Raw genomic sequence first — 12798 nt, 5'->3', positions numbered from 1 at the left:
CCTTTTCCTCGATAAATGGACCAGTGTGCTGCATCATTCTTTCACTTTCATTTTTGGGGTGTCTTTGATTTCCCCCCTCTATAGGGTGATCATTTTCATTTCTATCAAATGATGTGGCATCATTTTGTTACTAATACATCACCCACTTATTATCAGGAAACATATTCAAGATCATTTTCCCCCCGTTTAGATCTGATGTGTTTTCCAAGTGTTCCTCTCATTTTTTTGAGCAGTGTATATTTCAGTCAGCCATTTTTAGTTTTTACACTGGAGTGTCTGACGTGTATGTTGGTGCGCCACACAGCTCGTACGCTACATGAAGTCAGCCTGCACGAGTCTATTCGCTACGCACCAGGCGACGCGGTGGAGAAGTGGCTCAATGAGCTGCTCTGCCTGGACTGTCTGAACATTCCCAGGCTCATATCTGGTTGCGCACTTCCACAATCCTGTGACCTGTATCCTTCAAGTAAAAGTGCTAACAGACTGAAGGTATCACTTTCCTCCCTTTTTGGAGTACTTGTGTCTTGCTCTTCTCCACACCGATATCTGATGCCCATGAATTTCTGGCTTGAGCTACCATCTATTTTTATGTCTTAACCCAACCGGTCGAGACAGACGGCCGCCCCACAGAGCCTGGGTTCTGTCCAAGGTGTCTTCCCCAGAGGGAGTATTTTCTTGCCTCTGTCAAGTGCTTGCTCATGTGGGGTTTCATTTACAAATGGGACCTCCATGCATAAATTGCCCTGAGATAACTGTTCTGCACTGAATCTGCATCTCTTATGGACATGCAAACTGAGCAAGCATTTTTGGAAGCAGACTAAAAAGCTCACACAACTTGCTTACACTTGCCTCAAGTAGCCAAAAGTGGTGTGTAACTCTCAGTTGCACCGCAGAGGAGAGAGCATTCTTATTTAATCCTTAAAAGTCGTATTTAATTACACTTTTTAAAGTTTCCTGTCCAAAATGTCACCCACATTTAGATGCTGTATGTAAGGATGTCTGATAATATCGGCATAAAATGGCATATTGCATAAAAATGTAATCTCTGTATCGTTTTTCTCCCTATGATGAAAGCCAATCTAGCCAAAGTCGCAAAATTGCAACGTTGCTGAATTTGCTGCTAATATGGTTCCTCATGTAGTTACTACATCGGGAGATGGCGGACATCTGTAACTTCAATCTGAGAAACATTTCTGGCAGTGTTTCTATGCAAACTTTAGCAGTTTTTAGACTTTGGAGCCCTGTGTGCGTGCAGCAGCAAGTGCCCTCGCCATAACAGCCCACACGCAGCATATACCTGAGCTTGTGCTTGGCTGAACCGTGTTTGGGGAGGCAGGACGTGGTGGGTTGTCAAAACACCACTAATGGTGGGGGGGCGGGGGGGTAGCGGGAATGTAAAAAAAAAAAAAGAGGCAGACTCCTCGGCCACGCTTTGCATTGCCCAATCGCAAGTTTTCTTAGGCGAGTCTTCCAGTGTTGTTTACAGCCACGTTGACAAGCTAATTGGTGATGCGGTATCCATTAGCTTCACAACAGATATGTGTTAAGATTAAGGATGTCCGACAATCTCGGCCCAATGTTGGCATAAAAATGTAATATCGGTCAATATCGAATCTTGCCCGAGTTTTTCCCTATAATGAAAGCCAGTAATAAACATGATGCTGTGTACAGTAAAGGCCTATGGGCTCCTGTATTTGCCATCAAGCATGTAAACAAATGTGGGTGGCTCGTAGCAAACTCGCTTGCTCCTTCCATCCATCCATTTTCCAGATATGCCGCCTACCCTCACTAGTATGTTCCCGGAAGTAAACAACGGTGAAATCTGACACTGTTTGAACGCTTGAATGGGAGATTCTGTGGGGACGCCCGTGAAAATGCTGTTTTTCATTTGTATAGCGTACATGTTTGTTGCCACGACCACCCCTGGCCCTCACGCCGGCAGCAAGAACCCATTAAATGTTTTGCTGGGACGAAATGCATTAGTTAGACTGTTATATTGAGTAATGACCTCCTGCCAATTCCCATGGGCTGATAAGCTCATTGTGAGCTTTTTAGTAGCTCATGATTGGCTCCTGTCAAATAAAGAGCTGTCTGGTGCTCATGGACTTGTGCGTTTTATTAAAATGGAACAAGCACTGCAACCTTAACCACCTACTTTAGGTATTACGTCAACAGAGACACATTGTTTTGCTACCACAAGGCGTCTGAAGCCTTCCTGCAGAGGCTGATGGCCCTTTATGTGGCATCCCATTACAAGGTACGCCCCTCTACTTGTTGCTGCATCAAGACCTCATTTGTTCTGTTGTCTCCTGCTAACTCGACATGTTCCCTTGCTCCAGAATTCTCCCAATGACCTGCAGATGTTGTCCGATGCTCCGGCCCATCACCTCTTCTGTCTTCTACCACCTGTTCCTCCCACACAGAATTCGCTGCCTGAGGTCCTCGCCGTGGTGCAGGTAATACAAAGACAATGATCACACAAACTCCAGCTGTGTTAACACGGACTGCACCTTGACTACTCTGGAAATGTGCAGGTGTGTCTTGAGGGCGAAATATCGCGACAGTCCATCCTCAACAGCCTTTCCAGAGGGAAGAAAGCATCAGGTGACCTGATTCCATGGACTGTATCAGAACAGGTGCACAAGTATAGGATGGCTAAGTTGGGAATTTCAGCACATTTACCTGCAGAGTGCTCAAGGATCGTATCTTCTACAGTTCCAAGATGCTGAGTTTGGTGGCCTGTCTGGAGGCAGAGTGGTGCGCATAGCTGTGAACCCGGACTACCAAGGGGTAAGCTATGCTTCCAAGGCCCTTTTCGCTTCCCAGTACATGAAGCAAGGTTCGTGTAGACATGGTTGAGGTACCACCTCTGTGATAAAGTACAACAATGGTTGTGAGCCAGCAGGGAACCTCTCAGGTCCAACATCAGTGTCCTCTGGCCTCTCTCCACCAGATGGGCTATGGCTCACGAGCACTCCAGCTGCTGCAGATGTACTACGAGGGCAAGTTCCCCACCCTTGAGGAGAACCCAGACATCAAACACAACCAAATTACCCCAGTCAGCAGCGAGGTACTCCAGGCAAATACACGACAGTATTTCCTTCCTCACATGAAGTACACGAGGAATGAAAGCCATGTCGACTCTTGGTCATCAGGCCGTCACACTGCTGGAGGAGGTGGTGACTCCACGTAAGGAGCTCCCTCCTCTGTTGCTGAAGCTGAGTGAGAGACGAGCAGAGCAACTACACTATTTAGGAGTCTCCTACGGCCTCACGACACAGCTACTCAAGTGAGTTCGTATCAGCCCTCAGGAAGGAAAGGTCGTTTAAGAGTTTGTTGCATGAATTATGTGTGTGGGTTTTTTTTGTTTTGCAATCTGACAGGTTCTGGAAGAAAGCGGGTTACACTCCAGTCTACTTGAGACAAACGCCTGTAAGTGCCCCCCTCCCTCCTCTCTTCTTAGGCTTTGTCAGCACAAACACATGCATTGGCCCCACTGTGCAGTTCCACGAGTAGAGTTTTTAAAAGTCTGTCCACGTACTGTAAGAGCACACAGCAAAACAAAGCCTTCTGCTGCTGCTTCTTTTTTTTTTATTGTAAATTACAACCACTTGACTTTGTCCCTCCCTTTTTGCTATGTAGCCATTTAGGCGCATTTTGCGACTAAAATTTGAGATATTGCAAGTAAATCTTTCATCTACTTGCATATGTGTGATCAGCTAGAGGCGGTGGTCCATCGGACCACATTTATATAACCTTGACTTATTAGAATAAATCAGTTTATTGTGTCCAAGGCTGGTTATATTTTGTCTGTAGAATGAATTCCCTCTGTCTCTAAAAACCGAGAGGGCGATCATAAAAATTTCCCGCCACGTACTTTAAATGTAATTTTTTATTTTATTTTTTTTTTTTACCAATTTAATGTTCGCTTTAAAAAAAAAAAAAGAACAACCTGGAACATAATTACAAAAAATACAAAACATATTTCAGCAAAGTTGAAAAATCATGTCGGTGACCCTTTAAAATCCACAGCAGACTTTTGTATGCAGCCATACAGTGTATTCAGGCACTCGTGGTTACTTTTCTAGAACAACCTGACGGGAGAGCACTCGTGTGTGATGGTGAAGGAGCTGATGTCTGACGAGGAGGAGAGCCAGTGGCTGTCTGCATTCTGGAAAGGTGAACATTCATGTATTTTGTCCAGTCCTGTGTCACAGGTCTGCAGTTCAGCTGTAGCAGCAAGTTAGGGGTGTCTAGATGACTTAAACAATGTGTGTGCGCGTTTGTGTGTGGACAAGTAAAACTTTTTTTTTTTTTTATCAGAAATATTTTTATTAAATTTTGACAAAGTAAAAAACAAATACACACAATGTTTGCTGGTAGTTTAGGCAGAGAACGAGAGAGTGAGAAAACAAAAACAAAAACAGCAAAATAACAAACAAAAAACCCCAACACAAAAAACACCCACAAAGTAAGCCACACACAGCCCAAAAAGACAGAGGTCCGAGTTTGGTAGGACAACCAAATGTAAAACAACCAAAGCAAATACATAAGTGAGTTAAACAACGGATGACAGCAAATAGGCCAGAGAGGGAAAGCTATTGGGGAACTCAGGTAAATTTAAAGTTGTGGAAATATACTAAGAAAGGTCCCCAGACATTTTGGAATTTTTCTTTGGCATTACAAATTGAGTAATGAATTTTCTCCAAATTTAGACAGGACATGACATCTCTCAGCCACTGAGCGTGGGTGGGCGGAGCGGCATCCTTCCACCTTAACAGAATTGCCCGTCTGGCCAAGAGGGAGGCAAAGGACAAACTTGGTTGTCGTGTGGGGGTCAAACGCAAGTCGGGTTCACCTGTGGTGCCAAACAGTGCTATTAAAGGGTTGGGTTGCAAGGGTAAATTGCTAATTATAGAAAGTGTCTGAAAGACTTCCCTCCAATACTTCTCCAGACTAGGACAAGACCAGAACATAAGTGTGGCATCCTCCCTCTTACACTTGTCACAACAGGGATCCACCTCTGGATATATACGGGCTAGTTTGGATTTTGACATATGAGTCCTGTGTACAACTTTAAATTGTAGCAAGCTATGGCGGGCACAAATAGAGGTTGAATTGATCATTTTAAAGATTGTATGCCACATGTCACCTGTCAAAGACATATTCAGGTCTTGCTCCCATGCTGTTTTAATGTTAGTAAGAGAGGTCTGTCTTATGTCCAACAGTTTAACATAAACAGTAGAAATTAACCCCTTACGTGATGGTTGCAAGTCCAGAAGTGCATCAACAATGTTCGTACCAGGAATCTCAGGGAAATTTGGTAATCGACTGTAAACATAGTGCCTAACCTGGAAGTACCGAAAGAGATGGGACTTTGGAAGATTATATTGTTCCGTTAATTGTTTGAATGACATGAACGTATTATCGATAAACAGGTCCCGAAAACACAATATGCCTCGTCTACGCCACTCCCGGAACCCCAGATCCAGCAAGGAAGGTTGGAAAAGATGATTGTCTGAAATGGGGCTAAAAAGGCAGAGATCTTCAAAACCAAAATGTCTCCTAAACTGGGCCCACACCCTCAACGTATGCCAGACCACCGGATTATCAATACGTTTGCTTGACGGAAAAGGGAGTGCAGATCCAAGTAACGCTGGAATAGAAACATTTTTAGCCACATTCAACTCCATCTCCACCCATAAAGGCCGGTCTGGACGGTACTGATAGTATGACCAGAATACGACCCATCGAATATTGGCTGCCTAATAATAACAGCGAAAATTAGGCAACGCCATCCCACCCTCTTGCTTAGGTTTTTGTAGATGGATTTTATTCAACCTAGGACGCTTGCCCTTCCAAATATAGGAAGATATGACCGAGTCCAAAGTATCAAAAAAAGACTTTGGGATGGATTGGAAAAAAATATAAAAATTTGGGAAGAATGGTCATTTTAATGGAGTTGATTCGACCGGCCAAAGTAGTGGAAAGTGGCGACCACTGCGTCAGACACTGCCTCGTGTGGTTTAATAGACTTCGTAACTTTAATGCCCAAATAAGTAAATTTATTTTCCACAATCTTAAAAGGAAATGATGCGTACACTGATGCCGGCGCCCCCTCATTGACAGGTAAAATTTCAGATTTATTCAGATTTAGTTTATATCCTGAGAACTGACCGAAATTCTTCAGAAGCAGCAGCAAAGCGGGTAAAGAGGTGTCCGGATGTGAAATGAAGCTTAATAAGTCATCTGCATATAGCGCCACCTTGTGCTGTACTCCATTCCTCCACATGCCAGATATGTTGTCACAGGTGCGAATTGCTATGGCAAGGGGTTCTATGGCCAAATCAAACAATAAGGGGCTTAAAGGACACCCTTGTCTCGTTCCCCGGTAAAGATTAAATGGTTGTGACACTTGAGAATTAGTGAGGACGGAAGCAGTGGGACATAAGTAGAGTAATTTTATCCAGGTAATGAAATTTGGACCAAAGCCGAATTTGTGTAAGACCGCAAATAAGTATGGCCACTCTACACGGTCAAAGGCCTTCTCCGCGTCTAAAGATAGCACACACTCCATGGACCCATCAGAAGGGAGGTACAAGATGTCAAACAACCGGCGCATATTGAAATTAGAATATCGATTTTTTACAAAGCCCGTTTGGTCATCTGATATAACCAGGGGTAAAATGTCCTCCAATCTTTTGGCCAGTATCTTGGCCAGAATTTTAGCATCCACGTGTAGGGTCCTTGTCTTTTTTCCCAATAAGGGTGATACATGCTTCATAAAATGAAGCTGGAAAGGTACCGCGCCTGAATGAGTCGGACAGCACAGTGCTCAACTGTACGGAGAGAGATTGGGAAAAAGCCTTAAAAAATTCTGCAGGAAAACCATCGGGACCTGGAGACTTCCCAGACTGGAGTGATGAAATAGCTTGTGCAATCTCCTCCTTTGTTATTGGTCTGTCAAGTCTACTTTTACTATCGAAAGGAATCTTGGGGATGTCTAATTGGTTCAGAAAGACGTTCATGAGTGTCGAGTTATTTGATTCAGAGGCATAAAGCTGAGAAAAGTAATTTCTGAATGTTTGATTTATTCTTTCATGACCTGAAGTAAAATTACCATCCTCCATTTTGATCTTTACAATGTGTCCCTTAACTTTAGCACCTCTCAACTGGTTTGCCAATAGCTTCCCTGCTTTCTCACCATGAACATAAAACAGAGTCTTACTTGCAGAAAGTTGACGCTCAGCGATGTAAATTGAAGCCAGATTAAATTGAGTTTGGAGTTCTACACGCCTTTTGTATAAATCGGGATTCGTAGATTGAGAATACTGATGATCCAATTTCTTAATCTTATCTGCCAATTCTAGTCGCTCTTGGTGGGCCTCCTTTTTCATTTTAACAGAGTAAGAGATAATTTGACCCCTTATATAAGCCTTGAAAGCATCCCAAACTACTAAGCTAGATATATCTGGGGAGGAATTTGTCTGGAAAAAAAACAATATTCTTCGTCGTGGTTAGACTCTTCTAAAAGAGGTAGTGTTCTGTGGGTGGTGTAGAATTAATCAGGCCTATTAACTCTTCATCAACTTTAATCACACGCTCTGTCCGGGTTGTATCATAAAGCTACAATTTTGCTTTTCTTCAGTCTCTTCCCACTGGTCTTAATCGCCTGTTGGTCCCATTAGCAGTGTGCCCTCTACCGGTCAAGCATGTGAAATATGGACTTAAATATAAATAATTATGGGCTTATAAGGCAAAACACATGAAAATATAGACCAGTCAGCTTGTGCTCGTATCTACGAGTGTTCGCACGTCGGATGTTCATTAGTAGGGGACTCAGTGTATTTGTTTGCTGAACATAATTCATCGTCTGACTTACCTGACCGGTTGGGAGAAATCCGGAGTAGCACGTCAAAAACAGGGCACTCTGTACACCGTGAACCCGGAGGTGTTTAATCCTGTTTGTGGTGCACCCTCCTTTGCATGACATGATGGTGTTGCAAGTGTTGCATGGCGGCGACCGTTCGTTTTTCTTGCAGAATTTCAGCCAAACTTTCCGGCGCCGGCGCCCACTGTCACTGTCACTGATGAACACAAACACCCCCTGCTGCTGCTGCTTCATTGGAGTTATGCGGCAGGCTGGTCGATCACTGAAAGCAGGAATAGAATATTTTAAAAATGAACCATTCCTGGAGAAACGGACTATTAGTTCCACCCTCGTGGTAAGAGTTGGAGGAGTGCATTACAAGAAGGTGTCAATCCTGATACAGTAAATGAGGTACTGCATTTACGTGCTTGTGAATTTTTGTAAACAATTTACACGTTCATAATTTTTTTCCCCTCATTATTTTTCCACTACCTTAATGGTTTAATTCATCCTGAACATGCATATGAGTCTAACAGTAGCACATCACATAGTACAGTTCACAATTTTGCATGTCCAAAAAGGAGTAGGAAGAAGCAAAGCGCACAATAAACACTGTAAGAGTTCCCCACTGTGACATCCATCCATCTTCTATCCCGCTTATCCTCACTAGGATTGCGGGTATGCTGGAGCCTATCCCACCTGGCTTGGGGCAAAAGGCGAGGTACACCCTGGACTGGTCGCCAGTCAGTCGCAGGGCACATACAGTATAGACAACCAAGCATTCACACTCCCATTCATACCTATGGACAACTTAGTCACCAATGAACCTGACATGCATAGCTTTGGAATGTGGGAGGAAACCGGAGTGCCTGGAACCCTGCCACATACCTGCATAAAATGATAGTTCATTGTTAGTTTTCCTGTTACGTGCTGTTTCATTTTTTTGGTTTGCACAGTAAGACTGACTGTGGGGGCGGAATCCTTCTGTGTCGGTCCAAAATGAATAGAATGTATGAGGATGAGTGTATGGGAAACCGTGCTTGTCTTATTCCATTCATCCCGAGTGTTGTTGTCTGGTCCAGATTTCCGCAGGCGCTTCCTGTCACTGCTCTCCTACCAGTTCCGCAGCTTCCACCCGAGCCTGGCACTGAGCATCCTGCAGAACAAGAGTTCCACGGAGACAGCGAGCAGTAGGTGTCATCTGCTGACAATAGCGCATATCTCATTGCTGCGCTCGCTTACGGTAAGTCTCTGCTCTCCACAGGTTTGAGTAGCTCGCAGCTGGCAGTCCACTTCAGTCTGTATGACCTCAAACGTCTGGAGTTGTACTCGCGCAGCATGGTGGACTACCACCTCATCATGGACCTGATCCCTACCATAGCACGCATGTTCTTCCTCAAGCAGCTGGGTGATGTCTCCCTGTCAGCAGCCCAATGTGTAAGCATCTTGCCCGTCGTGTCCCTTGCGTTGTTTTGTACCAGTGCTCAGGCTTGTGGATGCCTGCTTCTCTCCAGGCCTTGTTGTTGGGCGTCGGGCTTCAGCACAAATCAGTGGACCAGCTGGAGAAGGAGATCAACCTCCCGAGCTCGCAGCTCATGGGGCTCTTTAACCGCCTCGTGCGCAAATTTGTGCAAGTAAGATGCAACCATTTTATTGATCATACAGTAATCCCTCACCACTTGGCACACTCAAATTCATGGCTGTCACAATTTTTCAAACTGATAAGTTCATAAGTCATGCTGTTTCGTGGTTGATACATGACTCAAAGTGCTTTGAGACCCCGGCAACTACTTTCTTCCACAGTGAAACCCAAACAGAACTCGGCTCATGGGACGAAGTGGGGGAAAGATGCACGAAACTCCCAACATCAACATCTTTTGATCTGACAAATCTTAAGTAACCTTGATCAAATGTAGAATTACTACAGCCTCTGCTTCGACGTTAACACGGTGGCAGCTGTTCAACTCGAATGGGGTGGGGGGACAGCCACATGTCACTCTCTGACACGAGGAACACTCGGGTAGATTGGATTGAAAGGTTTAAAGCGTGCGTAAAGCACTTAATGTGCGGTTCCACTCCTGCCTGGCACACTGCTACTTCCATTTTACATGCGTTATCATTCACAGTAGCGATGCCATACTTCGTCTGATTGGCTTCTGGCCGCCATGTTCTCTCGAGACAGCGTTTCTCCGAAGAAGAAATATTGTAACACTCACTGCTCTAAGTGTCTTGTTGATAGTATTTTTTGAGAAGATAAAATGTGTACAAACTTTGTGCAGATGTTGGCTAAAGTTTTTTTTTTTTTTTTTTTTTTTTTTTTTTTTTTTTAAGGTTTTTACCAGCATTCAGGAAAAGGCCATCGAAGCAGAGATGGCAATGACGAAGGACATCACAATGGAGCCAACTGTCCAAAACCTTCAGGATGATCTGGTAAGATGCCCCGGAAGTCCTACAATGTGTGTGTGTGTGGCGGGGGGGGAATTGACAGCATACTCAACGTTTGAAGTATCAACCTGAATGCTTTCTGTTTACATCCAAGTGAAAGCGGGTTTTTTTTTTTTTTCAGAATGATGCCGCAAAGGAGTTTGAGGAGAAGCACAAACAGGATAAAGAGAAAGTGAGGGAACTTGACCTGGAAGAGTAAGTATGGCACAACTCCCTGGGAGCAACGATGCCACCAAACACATACATACATACATACACACTTGTGTGTATGTATGTACACATTCATACACACACACACACAGGTGTATATGTGTGTTATGCATTTATTGTACGTAATGCTGCATTGCTTCAGTGTGAATTTGAATAAACTCCAACGTTGTATTGTATTTTACATCATCTGCAATGTTTTAATGGAAGCTTAGGTTAGCTTCAGTGTATATAGAGATCGTTTCACTGTGTGAAAATAAAGACACAAAGCAGTCAGGTAAGTTATAGAGGAATTGCACTTTCAGCAACTGTACAGCAGAGGGCGCTAGTCAAAGCAACAGTCTGACCCACAGACGGCTCTTCTAAAATCTGCTTCTGGTCAATTTCTGTCTGGTCACACACTTATCAAACCGCACCCTGATTTTTGGCGTCTTACTGGTGAAAAAAAAGTGCAGTTTATACACCGTGATTTACGGTACACACGTGGACAAAATTGTTGGTACCCTTTGTTCAATGAAAGAAAAACTCACAATGGTCACAGAAATAACTTGACTCTGAAAAAGTAATAATAGATAAAAATTCTATGAAATGTAACCAATGAACGTCAGACATTGCTTTTCAACCATGCTTCAACAGAATTATTAAAACAAATGAACTCATGAAACAAGCCTGGACAAAAATGATGGCACCCCATAACTTCATATTTTGTTGCACATCCTTTTGAGGCAATCACTGCAATCAAATGATTCCTGTAACTGTGAATGAGACTTTTGCACTTTTCAGTAGGTATTTTGGTCCACTCCTCATGAGCAAACTACTCTAGTTGTCTCAGGTTTGAAGGGTGCCTTTTCCAGACAGCATGTTTCAGCTCCTTCCAAAGATGCTCAATAGGATTAAGGTCAGGGCTCATAGAAGGCCACTTTAGAATAGTCCGGTGTTGTCCTCTGAGCCATTCTTGGGTGTTTTTAGCTGTGTTTTGGGTCATTGTCCTGTTGCAAGACCCATGACCTGCGACTGAGACCAAGGTTTCTGACACTGGCAGCACATTTCTCTCTAGAATCCCTTGATAGTCTTGAGATGTCGTTGTACCCTGCACAGATTCCAGACACCCTGTGCCAGATGCAGCAAAGCAGCCCCAGAACATAACAGATCCTCCTCCATGTTTCACAGTAGGGACAGTGTTCTTTTCTTGATCTGCTTCATTTTTTCATCTGTGAACATGGAACTGATGTGCCTTGCCAAAAAGTTCAATTTTTCCTCATCTGTCCATAGGACATTCTCCCAGAAGCTCATGTAGTCTGGCAAAGTCCAGTCTGGCTTTTTAGGACTTGTTTCAACAGTGGTGTCCTCCTTGGTCTTCTCCCATTAAGTCCACTGTGGCCCAAACAACAACGGATGGTGGGATCTGACACTGATGTTCCTTGAGCTTGAAGTTCACTTTATATCTCTTTACAAGTTTTTCTGGGCTCTTTTGTTACCATTCGTATTATCCGTCTCTTTGATTTGTCATCAATTTTCCTCCTGCGGCCACGTCCAGATAGGTTGGCTACAGTCCCATGGATCTTACATTTCTGAATAATACGTGCAACTGTTGTCACAGGAACATCAAGCTGCTTGGAGATGGTCTTCTAGCCTTTACCTTTAACATGCTTGTCCATCATTTTCTTTCTAATCTCCTGAGACAATGCTTTCTTTGCTTCCTCTGGTCCATGTTGAGTGTGGTACACACCATGTGACCAAACAGCACAGGGACTGACTGTAGTCCTATCTATAGGCCCAGTGACTGATGGCAAGGTTGTAGACACCAATCAAAATACCATTTTCTTTCTCAAATTCTGCTCGATTTTGCTTGTGTCTCCACATCTGCTGCATTTCCTCAAGCTACAGTGTTGGCTGAGGATCAAGCAGGACATACGCACCTAAAAAGAAACAAGTAGTGCAGTTCTCCTAAAGGACATTTCTGTGTTAAGTGTTATTAATGCAGTGCAGACGTGTCCCCCTGATCCAGAAGAGGATTGGGAGAATGTGATATGGTCACATGAAACCAAAACAGAACGTTTTGGTAGAAACTCAACTTGTCGTGTTTGGAGGAGAAAGAATGCTGAGTTGAATCCAAAGAACACCATACCTACTGTGAAGCATGGGGGTGGAAACATCATGCTTTGGGGCTGTTGTTCTACAGAGGGACCAGGACGACTGATCCGTGTGAAGGAAAGGATGGATGGGGCCATGTGTCGTGCGATTTTGAGTGAAAACCTCATTCCATCAGCAAGGGC

General features: G+C 43.9%; 1 protein-coding gene across 1 annotated transcript in view; it reads left to right on the top strand.

Annotated features, from left to right (window-relative positions):
- nat10 (N-acetyltransferase 10) overlaps nucleotides 1–12798 on the top strand; it is a 52644-nt gene that overhangs the window by 35105 nt on the left and 4741 nt on the right. The window contains exons 14-27 of the mRNA XM_054777418.1: nucleotides 305–455; nucleotides 2161–2257; nucleotides 2340–2456; nucleotides 2535–2636; nucleotides 2716–2790; nucleotides 2954–3070; nucleotides 3156–3289; nucleotides 3384–3432; nucleotides 4089–4179; nucleotides 8953–9060; nucleotides 9135–9307; nucleotides 9385–9504; nucleotides 10202–10300; nucleotides 10437–10510. Of these exons, the coding sequence (XP_054633393.1) occupies nucleotides 305–455; nucleotides 2161–2257; nucleotides 2340–2456; nucleotides 2535–2636; nucleotides 2716–2790; nucleotides 2954–3070; nucleotides 3156–3289; nucleotides 3384–3432; nucleotides 4089–4179; nucleotides 8953–9060; nucleotides 9135–9307; nucleotides 9385–9504; nucleotides 10202–10300; nucleotides 10437–10510 (1507 nt within the window). The remainder of the gene's footprint in view (nucleotides 1–304; nucleotides 456–2160; nucleotides 2258–2339; nucleotides 2457–2534; nucleotides 2637–2715; nucleotides 2791–2953; nucleotides 3071–3155; nucleotides 3290–3383; nucleotides 3433–4088; nucleotides 4180–8952; nucleotides 9061–9134; nucleotides 9308–9384; nucleotides 9505–10201; nucleotides 10301–10436; nucleotides 10511–12798) is intronic.

This window comes from Dunckerocampus dactyliophorus, chromosome 5 (genome assembly GCF_027744805.1).
Source record: "Dunckerocampus dactyliophorus isolate RoL2022-P2 chromosome 5, RoL_Ddac_1.1, whole genome shotgun sequence".
In the NCBI taxonomy this organism is placed as follows: Eukaryota; Metazoa; Chordata; class Actinopteri; order Syngnathiformes; family Syngnathidae; genus Dunckerocampus; species Dunckerocampus dactyliophorus.
Note: the sequence above shows the minus strand (reverse complement) of the source record. Positions and strands in the feature narration are given on the sequence as shown.